We start from the raw sequence: 17,491 nt of genomic DNA on the forward strand, positions 1-17,491 counted from the left end.
CCCAGTCTCTAGAGGAAAAAAAAAAAGAGAGAAAAAGGAAAAAACAAGAAAAATGAGCAAAAGATAAATACACACAAATCACAAAAAGATATAAATACGGCCTTTAAACACATGAAAAGATGTTTAACTTCACCCATAATGCAATTTAAATGCAAATTAAAACTACTAAGATCCCCCTTCTCACCCATCAGCTTAGCAAAAATTCAAAAGCTCAGGCTGCAAAGCTAAGGGAAACAAGTACTCACATACATCATTAGTGGGAATGCAAAATGGTACAACCCCACATAGGTATTTACACCTTGACCCAGAAATCTCATTTTGAGGAATCTACCCTGAAGATACACCAGCAACAATACAAAAACACACACATGCAAGGTTATTCATTACAGCAATATGCACAACTGCAAAATACTGGAAATTGCCTAAATATCCACACAGAGGAAATTAGAGAGCACAGTGGATACAGTGTTATGGAGTTATAAAGAATAAGGAAGAGCTCCATGAGCTGATAAGAGAGTGAGTTCCAGTAGACACCAAGTTAAAGAAGCAAGTGCAAAAATAAGAATGGAAAATAAGAACACACATATATACTTGCTTATCTTAAATAGAAAAAAAATAAGATGAACCAGATGCTATGGTCTGGATGCGTATGCCCCCAGGCTGGAGTCCAGTGGCACGATCATGGCTCACTGCAGCCTTGACCTCCTAGGCTCAAGTGATCCTCCCACCTCAGCCTCCCAAGTAACTGTGATTACAAGGGTGCACACCATTCCACCCAGATAATTGTTTTTGTTTTTTGTTTTTTTTTTTTAACAAGATGAAGTTTCCCTATGTTGCCCAAGCTGGTTGTGAGCTCCTGGCCTCAAATGATCCTCCCACCTCGTCCTAACAAAGCACCGGAATTACAGGTGTAAGCCACCACACCCAGACCTAAAGGTCTTTGATTAAGCCTGACTTTAGAGAGACATGAAAAAAATGTAGAGCAATGCAATTCTCATTAAATTTTCGTTGTTTTGAAAAGTACACACAGGCCTATAGTCCCAGCTACTCGGGGGGCTGAGGCAGGAGAATCGCCTAAACCCAGGAGGCAGAGGTTGCAGTGAGCCAAGATTGCACCATTGCCCTCCAGCCTGGGCAACAAAGTGAGACTCCATCTCGAAAAAAGAAAATATAGTTTGATTCCTTAAAAAATTGTTACATCGTAATAAATTTACATATATTTAACAACTTTTTAAGGAATCAAACAAATATACACACACACACATACACATATATATATATTTTGTTGTTGTTGTTGTTGTTGTTGGGTTTTTTTTGGAGACAGGGTCTCACCGTGTTGCCCAGGCTGCAGCGCAGTGGCGCAATCTCAGCTCACTGCAACCTCCACCTCCCAGGTGCAAGTGATTCTCCTGCCTCAGCCTCCAAAGTAGCTGGATTACAGGCACGCACCACCACATCTGGCTAATTTTTGTATTTTTAGTAGAGACGGGGTTTTGCTATGTTGGCCAGGCTGGTCTCAAACTCCTGGGCTCATGTGATCTGCCCATCTCGGCCTCCCAAAGTGCTGGAATTACAGGCGTGAGCCACCACGCCCAGCCTTAAATTTATGTTTAAATAGGTATTTTCAAAACTTAGTTTTAATTTTTATGCAGTAAATATAAATAGATAAAACCCACATAAACAAAACATCGTCAGCACTCTCAATAATGTTTTTTAAATCCCTATCAAATCCATTTTGATAATTTGTAAAAGCATAAAGGGGTCCAGAGACTAAAAGGTCTGAGAACCACTGGTCTATAACACCAGCTGCCTTAAATGCCAGAGTATGTTAAGAGCAGGGGCTGGGGCTGGGGACTATATCACCTCTGTTGCCTAATAATGCTGGATTCTGCGGCACGTACCACCAGCACCACAGACACTGGACCCTGCTGCTGCTGCTCCTTGGGAAACTGGTTGTTGCTGGAGTTATTCTCTCAACCATTCTTTGTGATACTGGCTTTTATTCAAAGTCCTCAGAGAGCGTCTTAGATTGACCGAACTTAGGTCACTGCCTGCACCCTAGCTGCAAGGGAGGTTGAGAAGGTATTTAGCCTTTTTGACTTTTTTGATAGAAGGCAGACTCGCTCTACATCCCACCAATAGTCATCCAATGAGGAAATCGGCAAACATAAACAGTCAAAACGACAAGCATTAGCCCATTGCTCCAATTCTTTCTGTGAAGGTCAGAGGCAACCTTGTGGGGAATATCACAGCTCTATCGAAGATTCTCATTGGATCTTAGAGATGGTATTACACGCAGGGAAGACAAATCCAAGTGCAGGAAAAAAATTGATATTCCAACCGACCCCTCCATGACAAAAAAGTTCTACCACAAAAGCCTGACACGAGGTGGCTGGCTGGTCCTGAAGATGTGTTGCCATTGGGGGAATCAGGACCAGTTACTACTGGTAGCAAACTGGGCACTCTGTACCAGCGGAAGCCACATGGCTATCATGAGGGGAAGTCTGTATTGTTGAGTTCCAGGCACCAGCCTCTAGCCCTGTCCCCATGGTTGCTCTGTTCTTGAGCCTTTTGAGCAAGCACCAGGCTGTCTGAAGAACAACTTGCTATCCACAAAGCAGGTCATCCTGTCTGATTAAGAGCACCCTCCGCTGTGGCATTCACATGGACCAAATGTTTTCACCAGGGTTCAGCCATAAAGCCCTTTCCCAAACCTCCTTGCAGAAGAAAAGGAAGCAGCAGAAGAAACAGGAATTATGACTCCCACTTAAAAAGAAAAATGTAGTCACATCCATAAAGTCCTTTCCCAAACCACATTATTATCAATTCTTCCACCTCATTTTATTCCAAATCCTAGACCCATTAGCCACTGCCCAGGAAGTTGCAAATCCTACTTCAAGCCATCGTTCAAGGTTCTGCTCTTTGAAATGATTTTGCTAGTCGCTTCACCTTCAAGTCCTCCAAGGAAGAGTCTGTAACACTGCAGCAATTCACTTACGCCTGGTGCTAACCATATTTCACAAAATCAGCCATAAACCCAGTAATGTCTTTTTACATCATTTTCACAGAGGTAAGCACTTCCCTGTCTCCACTAGCCTCTTCTACTCTACTGACCCTTAAACCTTGGGTTATTATAGCCAATGTGGGAATTCTGCCTTTGCTGAAACTATTCATTCCAATGTCTAACATTCTTAGAAACTTCATGTATTTAGAAAATTCAACTAACACCTCAGCCTTTGGGTTTCCTGACCAAAAATCTTTTCTTACTCCCTACCTTGGCCACGTTCTGCCACACCCCGTACCTTGTTGTTTCAAGACACACACTACTTCTAAGCATGTACATATCAAGTCAACCCATTATCTGACCACTCACCATTTCTCTGACCACATGAGGACCTCTAGTCCATTGATTCCGCCACATTTCACTGGCCATCACCTTCCTTACGACCTCATTCCCTAACTGAGAAACCATGATCCACAATTACACCCTCCCTTGCCTACAACTTCAACTTCCCGTCCCCTCTCTCCGTCCATCATGCTAACCTAGCAATCCAGTTCTCATAGCGAAGCAGCTGGCAATTGGGAGAGGAAGGAAACATGACCCAACTAACCGTTCCCACTTTAAATAAATGAACACAAGTTTTAAGCAGACCCTCAGCACTTTTCAACAATCCTACATTTCATGAGGCAATTTATGCTTCTCTCCTAGAAGACTATTTCCAATCTCTCCTAAGGCTGAGTCACTTAGCAACCACTTCCCTAGCTGTCCTTAAACTTTTCAATCACCACTGCTGTTGCCTTTTCTGGCACCTCTTCTTCTTACCCTCATATACGAAGATGTTCCCTCCCGTCTCCATCCCAGGTTCAGTCCTTGGCCAAGAGAGATTCCATCATCTCACCAAACACAGTGAGTTATTACCCTTTATTGCCTGGTCACATTTACTCACACTGCAACTCAAATGCAGCTGCCTTTTTTTTTTTTTTTTTTTTTGAGACAGGGTCTCACTCTGTCATCCAGGCTGGAGTGCAGTGGCGTGATCACCACTCACTGCAACCTCCACCTCCTGGGCTCAATTGATTCTCCCACCTCAGCCTTCTGAGTAGCTGGGACTACAGGCATGCACCCGGGGAATTATTTGTATTTTTAGTAGAGACAGGGTTTTGCCACGTTGCACAGGCTCATCTTGAACTTATGGGCTCAAGCGATCCACCTGCCTCGACCTCCCAAAGTGCTCGGACTACAGCCATGGGCCACCATGCCCAGCCTGCTTTATTTTCTATAACTGATCTAATCTGTCTCCTGAATATGCACCATGTTTTCTATAATTAATCTAATATTCCTCATGAATATCTAATAAATATCCAGGAAATTTAAAACTTGTCAAACAATATCTCAATCTCTTCCAGTTAATACTCAGACTTTGTTTAACTCCTTACCCAGGCTGGTTTAAATGGTTGCTTTCGGGTAGATTTCCCTCCAAAGTCTTATCGGACATGCTAGAAGAAACAGTGGCAAGAAGACCTTGGATCTGTGCTGTTTCTCTGGATCCTCACTGGTCTCTACTGCAAGGAGGTAATCACGTCCTATGGCTGAACTGGTCCCATCTCATCTTTTAGGATGTCGTGCTGGCTGTCATCCCTGCAGTCTGATACTGACCTTCAGTCTATAGTCACACAGTCTTTCGTCATGATGCCAGCTGTTCCACTAGGCCAATAAGCTCCTCCACCTCCTTCACAGTGGTATGAGGGCATTTCAGAATCCCCTGCTACCACAAACTCAACTACCTAGCCACTTCCTTCTACCACTGATGTGCTATAGGCCCGTGTTGGCCTATCACTAACCTGCATAACATCTCCTCTCAAGATTCCACATAAGGAGCAGAGCGAAAGGCCTTCTACTGTTGACTGTCCCCTCAACCCATTTAACACCCCCACCCTAACCCTAGAACTTTAGCCAGCCAAGAAAGATCAGAACACATATTTCTCACAATCTGTTTTCCCTGCCTCTGTCCCCCCCGCTTCCCACAATCCGCCAGGACTGAAAGGGATGACACGTCTACATCCTCCTTCCTCCTGGGAGGCACTAAGCCTCATTCTCAGCCTTAATGCCGGATGAGCTATTCTCTTTACCCTGGAGAAGAAACGATCATTAGAGTTGGCCAGAAGTAACTCTTGATATGGAAGCTGCAGGCAACTTGGAACTTGAGAAAACCAAAGACAAACACACAGCAACTTAAAGTTCCCCAAAATATTAATCCTTGAATGATTAACATCTCCCATGTGGTAGGCCCTGGGGAGATAACAAAGATTAGACTTAGAGCACTACACTAGGGAGTGAGAAGGTTTACAAATACAATCATAACAATGGAATTTTATGTGCTGCACTGACCACAGCAAACAGGAAATACACATAACTCATACCCAACTGTCAATCAACCAGTTCTACCTCCGTCAAATTTAAAATGCATGCAACGGCAGAAGGACAATATAAGTGATTTCAGGCCGGGGATGGCGGCTCACGCCTGTAATCCCAGCATTTAGGGAGGCTGCGGCGGGTAGATCACCTGAGGTCAGGAGTTTGAGACCAGCCTGACTAACATGGTGAAACCTCATCTCTACTAAAAATACAAAAATTAGCCAGGCGTGGTCTGTAATCCCAGCTATTCAGGAGGCTGAGGCAGGAGAATCGCTTGAACCCGGGAGGCGGAGGTTGCGGTGAGCCAAGATCACACCATTACACTCCAACCTGGGCAACAAGAGCAAAACTCCATCTTAAAAAAAAAGAAAAAAAAAGTGATTTCAGGTTATAATTTCATTGCTATTTACTCTTTCTACGACTTACATACTTCATTTTCTTTTCCAGGCACAACATGAAAAACCAGAAGCCATTCCTTAATGAGAGGAAAAAGGTAAGATAAGCCATGAAGCAGGTTCACCTTTCTCCATTAGCAAAAAACAAGCATACAGAACTAAAGCTACTCATCAAAACAGCTCTAGCGCAAAGGAAATCGTGTAAAACTTGGTAACCATTATTTCTGGAGCCTAAGGAAGTAGAGTTGTGCATCCCTTAAGGATGTCGTTAGGTGATTTCATTGTTGTGGGAACATCATGGTGTATCCTCGCACAAAACTAGACTGTAGAGCCTGCTACACACCTAGGCTAGCAGGTATTGTCTGTGCTGCCTACTGCTCTGAGGCTATAAACCTGCACCGCATGTTACTGTACTGAACACTGTAGGTGACTGTAAGACAATGGTAAGTATTTGTGTATCTAAACGTATCTAAACACAGAAAAGGTACAGTTAAAAAATGATATAGTCGCCGGGCGCGGTGGCTCACGCCTGTAATCCCAGCACTTTGGGAGGCCGAGGCGGGCGGATCACGAGGTCAGGAGATCGAGACCATCCTGGCTAACACGGTGAAACCCCGTCTCTACTAAAAATACAAAAAATTGGCCGGGCGAGGTGGCAGGCGCCTGTAGTCCCAGCTACAAGGGAGGCTGAGGCAGGAGAATGGCGTGAACCCCGGGGGGCGGAGCCTGCAGTGAGCCGAGATCGCGCCACTGCACTCCAGCCTGGGTGAAAGAGCGAGACTCCGTCTCAAAAAAAAAAAAAAAAAATGATATAGTCATACAGGGCCACTGTCATGTATGTGGTCTTTCGTTGACCAAAATGTCGTTACGCAGTGCATGACTGTAGTTATCATCAATATCTGTTTTTTTAATTCTATTTTGATTTTTCCTTTCCCATGTAACTGTTAATTGCTACAAACTAACATTTTCATTCCATACTTAATTCAGATGGAAGGCAGCAGAAGGACAGGGACAGTTAGGAGGAAAATTCTGCCAGACATTCATACTAAAACTAAGGGCTTACTATGTGTTAGACACTGGGGCTACAAAAATTGAAAGGATGCACTATTCTCAAAGACTTCACAACGGACAGTGAATAAAGAGAAACAAATTTTACTTACAAGATGATAAGTAATACAGAAACCTATCCCTCAAGGACAGGCATTCAACAGTGGCAGAAAACTGCATCAAATGTGCACCAACATTTCCCTAACACTGTTTTCAGGTTGCAGTGATTCCCAGCCAGGCTCTTAGAAACACTATAACCACTAAAATGGGAGTGTTCAAACAGAGCAACTACTACCACAACACAAGTGAACTGTGTATCCTGGCAATCCAAAATAAGTGCAAATATTTTGTGTCTGTGTAAAATAATAAGTATTTGTTAGTCATCATGAAGAATATGTTTAGCTTGTTTTGTTTAGATGCTTAGCATTTACTTATATCCCTCTATGTTTACGTTTGCTGATTTCCCCACTGGATAACTATCGGTGGGATGTAGAGCGAGTCTGTCTTCTATCTTAAAAGCCAAAAAGGCCTGGCCGGGCGCGGTGGCTCAAGCCTGTAATCCCAGCACTTTGGGAGGCCGAGGCGGGCGGATCACGAGGTCAGGTGATCGAGACCATCCTGGGTAACACGGTGAAACCCCGTCTCTACTAAAAATACAAAAAATTAGCCGGGCGTGTTGGCGGGCGCCTGTAGTCCCAGCTACTCGGGAGGCTGAGGCAGGAGAATGGCATGAACCCGGGAGGCGGAGCTTGCAGTGAGCCGAGATCGTGCCACTGCACTCCAGTCTGGGGGACAGAGAAAGACTCCGTCTCAAAAAAAAAAAAAAAAAAAAAAAAAAAAAAAAAAAAAAAAAAAAAAAAAAAAAAAAAAAAAAAAGCCAAAAAGGCTAAATACCTTCTCAACCTCCCTTGCAGCTAGGGTGCAGGCAGTGACCTAAGTTTAGCCAATCCAAGACACTCACTGAGGACTCTGAATAAAAGCTAATATCACAAAGAAGAATGGTTGAGAGAATAACTCTCCAGCAACAGCCAGTTTCCCAAGGAGCAACAGCAGCAGCAGCACCAAGGTCCAGTGTCTATGGTGTTCATGGTACGTACTGCAGAATCCAATATTGTCAGGCAACAGAAGTGATATACCCCCCAGACCCCAGCCCCAACTACTTTTGCAGTGCAATCCTAACTTGGTTTCAGCCCATGTCCAGTCAAGCCTTGGCAGACTTTAAAGCAACACTGAGAACTCCCCCAATACTCTTTCATGAAATTCCTTTTTTGCTTAAACCCCCACAGTTACTGCAAACAGGAAAAACGAATGAGACTAATGAAATAGTATGGTAAATCAACAAGCATCTCACCCACAAAGGGTTTGTGTAGTTTATTTCAGAAATGCACAATTCCATGTGTCACAGGACTCAAGTTCAGCTCTAATGATTCCATTGCCAATTTGTCACCATTTATTCATTCCAAAACTTTTCTGTTCCAAGAACTATGTTGAAAGGAACGAACTATTTTCAACCACACAGTTTACAAAAACTTCAAGATGCTGCTCTCTCCCGAACAGATGTTTTCGCTGTTATCATTACTTCAAAAAGCAACAGACAAAATTATTATCTGGGAGCTTTAAAATGCAAAGTCATATTCCTGAACTATGGATCAAATGAGAACAAAGAACAATGGTCAAATTACAGATATGAGTTTTGCACTTACCGTCCCACCTCCACCCACCTAAATCTCAGACTGGCAGGTCTGAAAAGCGGCCATGCACAAAATCATCGCTCTCATCTCAAAGCAGAACTCTTCTTCCTCGCACACAGAAGCTCAATAATATTTGTTGACTGAATGCAATTCCTATAACTATTCATGTATGTTACGCATTTCCATAAATTGCTTTCACATAGCACTTTACATCGGCACAGTGCGTCCAGGCTTCCAAAACACTTTCACGTGAATCCCTGCGTCTAGAAAGGTGGTTAAGAGTTTGACATGCCTGCACAGCCATCAAATGGCACAGCACACGGGGGACCCGTGTCTGATGCTCCTACAGCACATTAACTGCCCCTCTATTTCAGCCCTTCTGGTACACTGTAATTATCTCTCTCACTTGATCAGCTCCTTAAGGAGGTCCCGTTCATCTTCGTATCCCCAGGCCACACAGAACCCAGACCACAGAGGTGCACAGTAAACATCAAGATTCTTCCACCTCCTGCGAGCCTGATGCTTTACCGGCGGGGCCTCTGCAGGGGAGCCTGATTTATACACATCCCAGCTCCCACCCACCCCCACGCCCGCCACTTGTGATTTCCACAGCCGAACCAGTGAAGCTTGTCCAGGACACAGACTTTTCGTTTCCCAGCAAAATTACCCCCGGCACAACGCTTCCCCCTTAAGTCTGCCCAATGGCTTTCCCATTTCCACCGCAACCGAGGTAGAGGGGCAGTGGCTGAGCCTGGGCCCCCTCCCCAACCCCGCTGCGGCAACCTAGGGGGGTGTCCGGGCGGGGCCTCTCAGCCGCGACCCGCCCCCGGGCACACGCGCGTCAGGGGCAGCACCGCCAAGCTGCCTGTGCAGCCCCTTCCAGCAGGAGTCCCGCGGCTGCCGCCCGCCCCGCGCCCCCAGCACCCCCACACGGCTCGCGACTCAGGTGGGCGAGGACGCTCCATACGCACCCGAGGAGGCAGCGGTCGCAGACAACGCCACGACTCCCCTTGCACACCGTGTACGCCAAGGGATCCGAGCGGAAGAGCAGCTCTCCGGGGCGCAGCGGGGTCACGGCGCGCAGCCCGTTTCCCCTGTTGGCGGTTGCGAACTTTTCCACCTTCAGCGGCTCCATCCTCCCGCAGCTCCACCTCAGACGGCTGCCCGCGTCTAGCAGCTGGCGTCCCACGGGCTGCCGGGACCCGCGCGCCTGCGCCCTGCGCGCACACGTACGCCCGAGGGGCGGGGCGGGCGCGATGGGGCTTGAGCATGCGCAGATGGAGTCTGGAGGGACAGCGGGAGCGCCCTGTGTGGGACCCGAAGGTAGTCGTAGGCTCCGCGTGCTGCTCGTGCCCATGGCGACTGCGCAGAGGAAAGGCGGGTTTTTTTCCCCCTCTAATTTTGTGTTACGATAATTTTAACGCATACTGAACAGTTGAAAACAGTGCAGTGAACACCTATATACCTCCGCCTCAATCAGACAACCCAGCACTTTGCCATTTCTGGTCGTTGCTCTCTCCCCACCTGTAGCTATGTGTGCACGTATTGTCGTTAAACGATTTCAAAGTTGCAGGCATCATGACATCACAACTAGTACTTTACATCGTAACTTTTTTTTGTTCTGGGACGGAGTCTTGCTCTGTTGCCCAGGCCGGAGTGCAGTGGCGAGATCTCGGCTCACTGCAACCTCCAGCTTCTGGGTTCAAGCGATTCTCCTGCCTCAGCCTCCTGAGTAGCTGGGACTACAGGCGTGTGCAATCCTCCCGCCTGGGCCTCCTAAGTGGGACTATAGGCACACGCCACCGTGCCTGGCTAATTTTTTTTACTTTCCTCCAGAGGCAGAGTCTACCTATGTTGCCCAGGCTAATCGCAAACTCCTGGCCTCAAGTGAACCTGAACCTCCTGCCTCGACCTCTCGAATTGCTGAGATTACAGATGTGAGCCACCGCACCCAGCCTAATTTTCTTTTTTGTTTTTTGGGTTTTTTGTGTTTTGTTTTGTTTTGTTTTTGGAAACAGAGACTCACTGTATCGCCCAGGCTGGAATGCAGTGGCACGATCTCGGCTCACGGCAACCTGTGCCTCCCAGGTTCAAGCGATTCTCCTGCCTCAGCCTCCCGAGTAGTTGGGACTACAGGCGCCCGCCACCACGCCCAGTTAATTTTTGTATTTTTAGTAGAGACGAGGTTTCACCGTGTTAGCCAGGATGGTCTCGATCTAACCTCATGATCCACCTGCCTCGGCCTCCCAAAGTGCTGGGATTACAGGCATGAGCTACTGCGCTCGGCCCACCCAGCCTAAATTTCTTAGTTTGGACAAATGTGCCATGGTAATGCAAAATGTCATTATTAAGGGCAGCTGGATGGAAGGTGTAGGAGTACACTATAGTGCCTTTCAATTTTTCTGTATATCTAAAATCATTTCAAAAGTAAACATTTATTTTAAAACATGAAGGTGGTTATGCTTCCGTGAGTGTAAAGTACAAAAGGCAGTCTCATGGTGCCATCAGAAGTCAGAACACTGGTTTCAGGGCTGGGGGTGCTGGGAGGGGCTGGGCATGGTTGGCTTTGTGATCTAGGGGCTGTTGTGTTCCATCTGTGAATATCTTTTGAGCTGTGCACTTACCAGGGATGTAAGTCATATCTTAATAAATTTTCATAAGTTTGACAAAAAATAAAATGAGGATGGGAAGCTTGTTTGGGTTGTGGGGCCTCAGGTGCAAAGCCATGAGCTGTGGCCCAGAAGTGTCTAGAAGCCTGGAGGGAGCTGCAAACATTCCAAATAGTGGTGGCAAAGCCAAGGCCCTGAGGTGGGAGTGCAATGCTGCACATCTCCAGCTGTGAATGAGGTGTCCTGGTCAGAAGCAGTGCTGTGTGCACTGCAGGCCTGGCAAAGCCGTGTCCACACTGTGGCTCGGTGCAGTGAAAGCCGATCTCAGCCCCTCCATGGTGTGATTAGCCTGCCAGCAGATGGCCAGCTGGTCCTCCTGGGAAATGGTGCCAACCCAGGGATTGGGTGCAAGTGTCTCGTCCACAGACGGGGCGCTCAGCAGTGGTGTCAGCCTGGTGAGCCTCGGTAAGGGCACGTGCAGGATGCTGAGCCTCTTCCGTTCCCATGCCCGTCTCAAGGCCACTTGCTCTGTGGGCCCATCCAGCAAGCATGGTGGCCAGGAAAGAAGCCGGCTCCATCCACAGGGCGTGCCGTTTTGCTCACCTCAGGACCAAGAGCATCCACCATAGTAATTCTTTTTGGTGGGAGCACTAGAAACATGAACCACAGATACCTTCAGCGTCTGAGCCGCTGAGGCGAGGGCTGCAGGGCACCCTGCTGTTGGGAAACCCCGCACAGGCGGCTGGAAGGCACATGGTGGTGGCGCCTGCTGTGGCTGCAGCAGTTGCTGCGAGGCTTCGGGATCTCACCGGCCTCTGCAAGGTGAATTGTGACAGTGCAGAGCTCCGCGGTGCCAGGGTCCCCTGCATGGTCATGCTGACTGCAGCTGGGAGTCCACCACACCCCCGGTTCCCCGCTCTTCCCAGGGCTGGGGTCTAGGCCAGGCCCCTGTTGGCCTGGGAATTGTGCCCTGGGAGGGGGACACTGTCCCACAGGTTGGGACCGAGGACCCAGGGCATGCTACTGGCTGGCTGGGCTGCGGGGATGCCATGCTCACCTTTCTCTCTCATGGCCTTGACGGGACCGGCTTCCTCCTTGAACAGCATTTCCCAAGGTGTCTGGGGCTGCGGGGCAGCTGGTGGGGTGCCACCCTGGCTCCTTTGAGGCATGCCAGTCACTGGCCACCAAGGGGGCCAGATGCAGTGGGGGCATCTCCCAACTTCCCTCTTAGTCCTGATGAGCCTGGGCAGGGCCTGATATCGGGGTCCCCATGGGCTTCCTGGGCTAGGCCTGCCCCATGGTCCCAGGGCTGTCCAGGACACATTCAGAAGGGACACGAGCCCAGCAGCTCTGTTTGAAATTATTATGGAACCAAGGGCCCCCCACATCCAAGTCCGTCGGGAGTCAGGGCACGGAGTTCCGCTGCAGGTACTTCCAGGAACCCCAGGGTCCTCCCTGAGCTGAGGCGAGGCTGGGCACACTGTAAGTCCTGGGTGCTCCCAGAGAATGGCCTGCTGCCCTGGGCTCCCCGGAAGCCCCCTCATGCCCCTGGGCCTTGGCCACATGGAAGCCCCACCAGGACAGGGTGTGACAGGACGAGGAACCCATGATGGGGAAGCGGAACAAATGGGCCCCTGGAACCGGGCCGGTGGGCCAGGAGGCACCTGCCCATCCCCCTTGCAGAGAGTCCTCCTGCCACGTGAAGCCAGCACAGGCCTGGATGCTGAGGACCCTTGCTTGGGTTTGGCTGAAAGAAAAACAGACGTGGTCAGACAGCACCTCCAGTGGGCCCAAAGAGTCCTTTCCGGGCTGGGCCCCACCTGCCTGGGTCTCTGGAGTCCTCAGGGTCTCTGTGTGGCCCCTGGGGTCTGACACTGAGGACACAACTGCAGGCTACTGATCCCAGAGGGAGGGGTGTGTGTCGCCTGGGGTAGGGAAGCTGTTGGGGCACGGCAGGTGGCTCCTGGGACTGCCCCCCCCAGGGTTCAGGCTGGCTGGGGGCTTCCTGCCCCATGCCCTCATCCCAGGGCTGTTGGGCTTGGGATGTGATCCCCAGTCAGAACTCAGGTGGGAGGGGCCTTGGCTGTCACCCAGCCCCGTTGCCACCTCACATGGGGACCTGTCTCCACAGTGGGTTAGAGGGCCCAGATACGAGGCCCCCTCTGCCCTCCTGGGCTGCCCGGTCCATGCGAGGACTGACCATTCCCACACCTGGCTGAACGCCTGGCTCTGGCTCTGGGCCAGGGGTCCCGCCTGTGCCCTTGCCCTGAATGCTCTGGGGGTCAGGGACACCGATTCCCTTGTCTACCTGGCTCAAGGCTTGTTGTCCTGGCACCCTTGGAGGGGTATTCAGGAGTGAGAGGCCTCTGCTGCTCTCTGAGGCTGTCAGTGCTTGCAGGGAGGGGCGGGGGGTCCCACAAATGGGTCTGGCTCCTCCAGTGCCGTTAAGGGCCCTGTTGGGGGTGGGGGAGCGGTACACCGTGGAAAGTGGGAGGGGGCTTGTTGGAGAGGTCTTGCCCACATCCCCCTCCTGCGTGCACAGCATGTCCAGTGCACACGCACTGAGCACCTGCCCTGAGGACCGGGGGGCCTATTGTACTTCCTTAGAGTCCAGGAAGAAAAGGCGCAAGAGGAAGGCCCAGGTAGTGGGCTTGGGGGTCCCGGGCGCTCCCCAACTATTGACTGCCCCAGAGGGTGGCTCAGGAGGGGACCTGGTGTGGAAGCCCACCTGGGGGTGGCAGGTCCCCATGCTTCCTTAGTTTCCTCGTAGAGGCCCGAGGGTGCCCGAGAGCTGCATCTTCATCCAGGGCCTAGGTATGGGAGAACCGGCCCCAACAACATGCCCATGGGCCAGACCTGGATGTGTTCCTGAGGCCCTCCAGGGATAGAGTGGGCACCAGGCCAGGAGAGTTCCCTGGGAGGGTGAGAGCCCATACCTCACTGCCACCCCAACCGTGTCCCACTGGGCGGTGCCGGACCCTTTTGTGGCCACCCCAGGGGTCCAGATGTGCATAGGAGGCTGTGGCTGGGAGTGGCCTGGGCAGGGAAGGGCTCACCACACTCCCGACTTTCATCTGGAACATGTGAGGTGTGGGCTTGGTGTCACTGTGCCCTGCCCAGCCCACCCGGCCAGACCTACCCCTGGGCCAGAGCAGAGGACCATGGGGACAGTGTGGGGAAGCTGCGCTCGGGCCAGTCCGAGTCTGACCCCAGTGCTCCCCAGGTCCCACTGGGCACACGTGGACTTACTCCATTGAACCTTAAAGGCAGTGCATGCCATGAGCATCAACACCTGTTCCCCTTCTACCACATACACGTCCCACAGATGCAGGTTGAGCCTGAGAGAGATCTATGGGGACAGCAGGCACAGGAGGACCTGGCCCTTCAAGGCTGGGGGCTGATGGCTCGAGCTGGGGCCACTGGGACTTCAGTCCCCAGAGTCAGTGACCCTCCCCATGAGGGTCATCCGACCCTTCCGAGAGGCTGGGTCAGACAGGATCTTGCAGCTCCTCATGGGGGGCACTCATTTCAGTGGGATATGGCTTCTGGAGAGAGGGGCCTCCCCAGGGCTTGAGACTTCTGAGCTCTCCCAAGTTGGGTCCTGCCCCAGTCCTCCTGTGAGGCTGGTCCTGAGCCCCAACCTCTGCCGTGGGATGACCCCTCTTGGGCACAGGGCCTTGCTTGTGTGTCCTACAGAGCCCCGTCTGTGCCTCCTGTGGGCTGGGGGTGAGCCAGACCCCTGGGCTCGGGGAGCAGAGGGCACTGCAGGGCAAGGAAGGTCCCTGAACCAGGGTCTCCCTGGGCCTCCTTACCCCATCCATCAAGCTCTGGAACAGCCAACGTGATGAGGAACCCTGCGCACATGGCCCTTCCTTGTCACGATGGGAGGAACAGACGTGCTCAGGGCCCCCTGGGCTACCCTAAAAACCAAACCTCCCTCTTCCAGGGTCCTCTGAAGACCCTTCCCCAAGTGCAGAACACAGGATGGTGCTCAGGGCTCCACACAACACCTTCCCCTTCCCGCACTCCCGGTGGACACACAGCCCTCAGCCTTGCTCTACGGGAGCTGGGCCCCAGTGCCTGTGCCTCTGTCTCCTCCGGGGCAGGAAAGGAAACCCAACTCCAAATGCAAGGAGAACCCCACATCCCAGGTCAGGCCCTCGCTGGGACTCAGCCTCTCATCAGCCCCACAGGGGTCTCCAGCCCCCCACTCCGCCAGCCCTACGGGATGCAGGGCCTGTGGGAAAGAGCCAAGGGGACCATAAACTCACAGGGTGCCTCGTGGTCCTGGGGTATGACGTGGGTACCACGTGTTCCTGGTGGTCTTGGAGCCCCTGGACCCTTGTGCTATTTGGGCTGTAGAATCCTGAGACGCCCCCAGCCCATCATGAAATCAGAGCCTGCTCCCAAGATGTGGAGCTGTCAGCTGGAAGAACTGGGCAGCTGCAGAGGCCCCCGAACCCCGAGGCCTCCCACCCTCCCATCTGATGACCCCACCATATGGCCTTGGCCCTGGGGAGAAGGGGTGGGAACATCCCCTGGAGCCTGGCTGGAGGTGCTCCGGGAGGCTTCCTGGGCCAGGGTGCCGGGAGGGCAAGCCTGACTTTGAGGCCGTGACAGAGTGGAAAGAACAGGGTGGATGCTGGGCTTCCTGGTTGTCTCCTGGAAGTGGGGTCAGGCCAGGGGACATGGGATGGGGAGATGCTGCCATCTGGGCTTTGTTGGCCCACCTGTGGGGACTAAGGGTAGCCAGAGCCTGGCCAGCTGGAGGGCAGGAGGACTCTCAGGGAGGGGAGAGTCAGCTGCATAGAATTAGAGCTGGAGAGCGTGGCTCCAGGACACAGAGGGCGGCCACGGCGAGGATGAGATGCCCTCTGCTGATGGGGATGAAAGGCATCTGACATGGGGTCTGGGGGTCCCCGTTCATCCCTGGTCTCCTGTGGGGACTTCAGCAGAGACATCCTAAAGGCTCCCAACAAGCAGGTGACACAAGGAAGGTACCTTTGCTGAACGTCGAGATCATCTGGCTAGGGTGGCCATCCCCGGGTCTGGCTGCATGAGGTCGGGGGGCAGCTGTTCATGTACCCTGCGGCGAGTGCCTCTCACCAGGCAACAGCTGGGCCAGTGCCCAGAATGCTTCCTCCTCAGGCTGATAAAGGAGAAACAAGGCAGCAGCATGGCTCAGGTCCCCGCAGTAGCCCACCTCCTGCAAGATCCAGAGTCACTGTGGAAGGACATCTCCTGGAGGGCTGAGGTCACCTAGGAGGACTCATGTCATTGGAGAGGGCAGAGGTGACTGGTGAGGCTTCCTCTGAAGAAGAGGCTTCCTCAGGGTGTAAATTTATTTCCTGACAAGAGCCATGTCCATCAGGCACTTCAGCAACTTGTCCAAAATGTTTCCTGAGGCACCGTCCTGCATGTGACACCACCAAGCTCCTGGGCTTTGGGGCAGCCCCAGGAGGAGGGTGTCATTTCTTGTAATGAAAAGTGGTGGTCAGGCCCAAGTGACACTAGTAATTGGGGCCCTGAATCCTTTGTCTCAGTTCGACCCCTTGAGACCACCTCCCTTGCTCAGAGATTTATGTCAGCAGTGAGCTGGAGTCCTGTCTACTGTATCCTGGTGGGTCACAAATACTGACTTTGAAAGAAGCAATGATGCCCCTACCAGACACCCACACCCACGAATATGGGAATATGGCCCAGAAACGTCACTGCCTGGGAATACTCATGGGGTTGTATGCCAAATAGGCCAGGACGATGTAGAATAATTCCTGCTCCCTAGGAAAGAGATAAAAGGGCTTTCGTTTGTTTTGTATAGACGCTTTTAGTTTCACTTTGTCTACAAACCCTAACAACAAATCCAGTTTCAAGTTCAGATGATTCACCAGATAAGCCATAAGCTCTTCAGGGCCTTGGTTGTTTAAGAAATGTTTCAGGCTGGGTGCGGTGGCTCACACCTGTAATCCCAGCACTTTGCGAGGCTGAGGCGGGTGGATCACGAGGTCAGGAGATCCAGACCATGGTGAAACCCCGTCTCTATTAAAAATACAAAAAATTAGCTGGGCACGGTGGTGGGTGCCTATAGTCCCAGCTACTCCGGAGGCTGAGGCAGGAGAACGGCATGAACCCAGGAAGTGGAGCTTACAGTGAGCCGAGATGGTGCCACTGCACTCCAGCCTGGGCGACAGAGCAAGACTCCATCTCAAAAAAAAAAAAAAAAAGAAAAGAAATATTTCAGTAAAATCCACATCTGTGAAATGCAAATTTCAGTTGTACAGTGAGTTGACTGATTGCACTCTGATTTTTATTTTTTCAGTTTGCACACCCACCAGT

At 51.1% G+C, this 17,491-nt stretch overlaps 1 protein-coding gene across 2 annotated transcripts in view; it reads right to left on the reverse strand.

The window, feature by feature from the left end:
* SMYD3 (SET and MYND domain containing 3) overlaps positions 1-9,780 on the reverse strand; it is a 745,729-nt gene extending 735,949 nt beyond the window's left edge. Inside the window, exon 1 of one of the 2 annotated variants that reach the window (XM_055234699.2) lies at positions 9,521-9,780. In XM_055234699.2, the coding sequence (XP_055090674.1) occupies positions 9,521-9,684 (164 nt within the window). In that variant the 5' untranslated portion in view covers positions 9,685-9,780. The remainder of the gene's footprint in view (positions 1-9,520) is intronic. The other variant, XM_055234700.2, reaches the window with a different exon arrangement.
* Between the last annotated feature and the right edge of the window lie 7,711 nt (positions 9,781-17,491).

Source organism: Symphalangus syndactylus, chromosome 19, assembly GCF_028878055.3.
Source record: "Symphalangus syndactylus isolate Jambi chromosome 19, NHGRI_mSymSyn1-v2.1_pri, whole genome shotgun sequence".
NCBI classification, from domain to species: Eukaryota; Metazoa; Chordata; class Mammalia; order Primates; family Hylobatidae; genus Symphalangus; species Symphalangus syndactylus.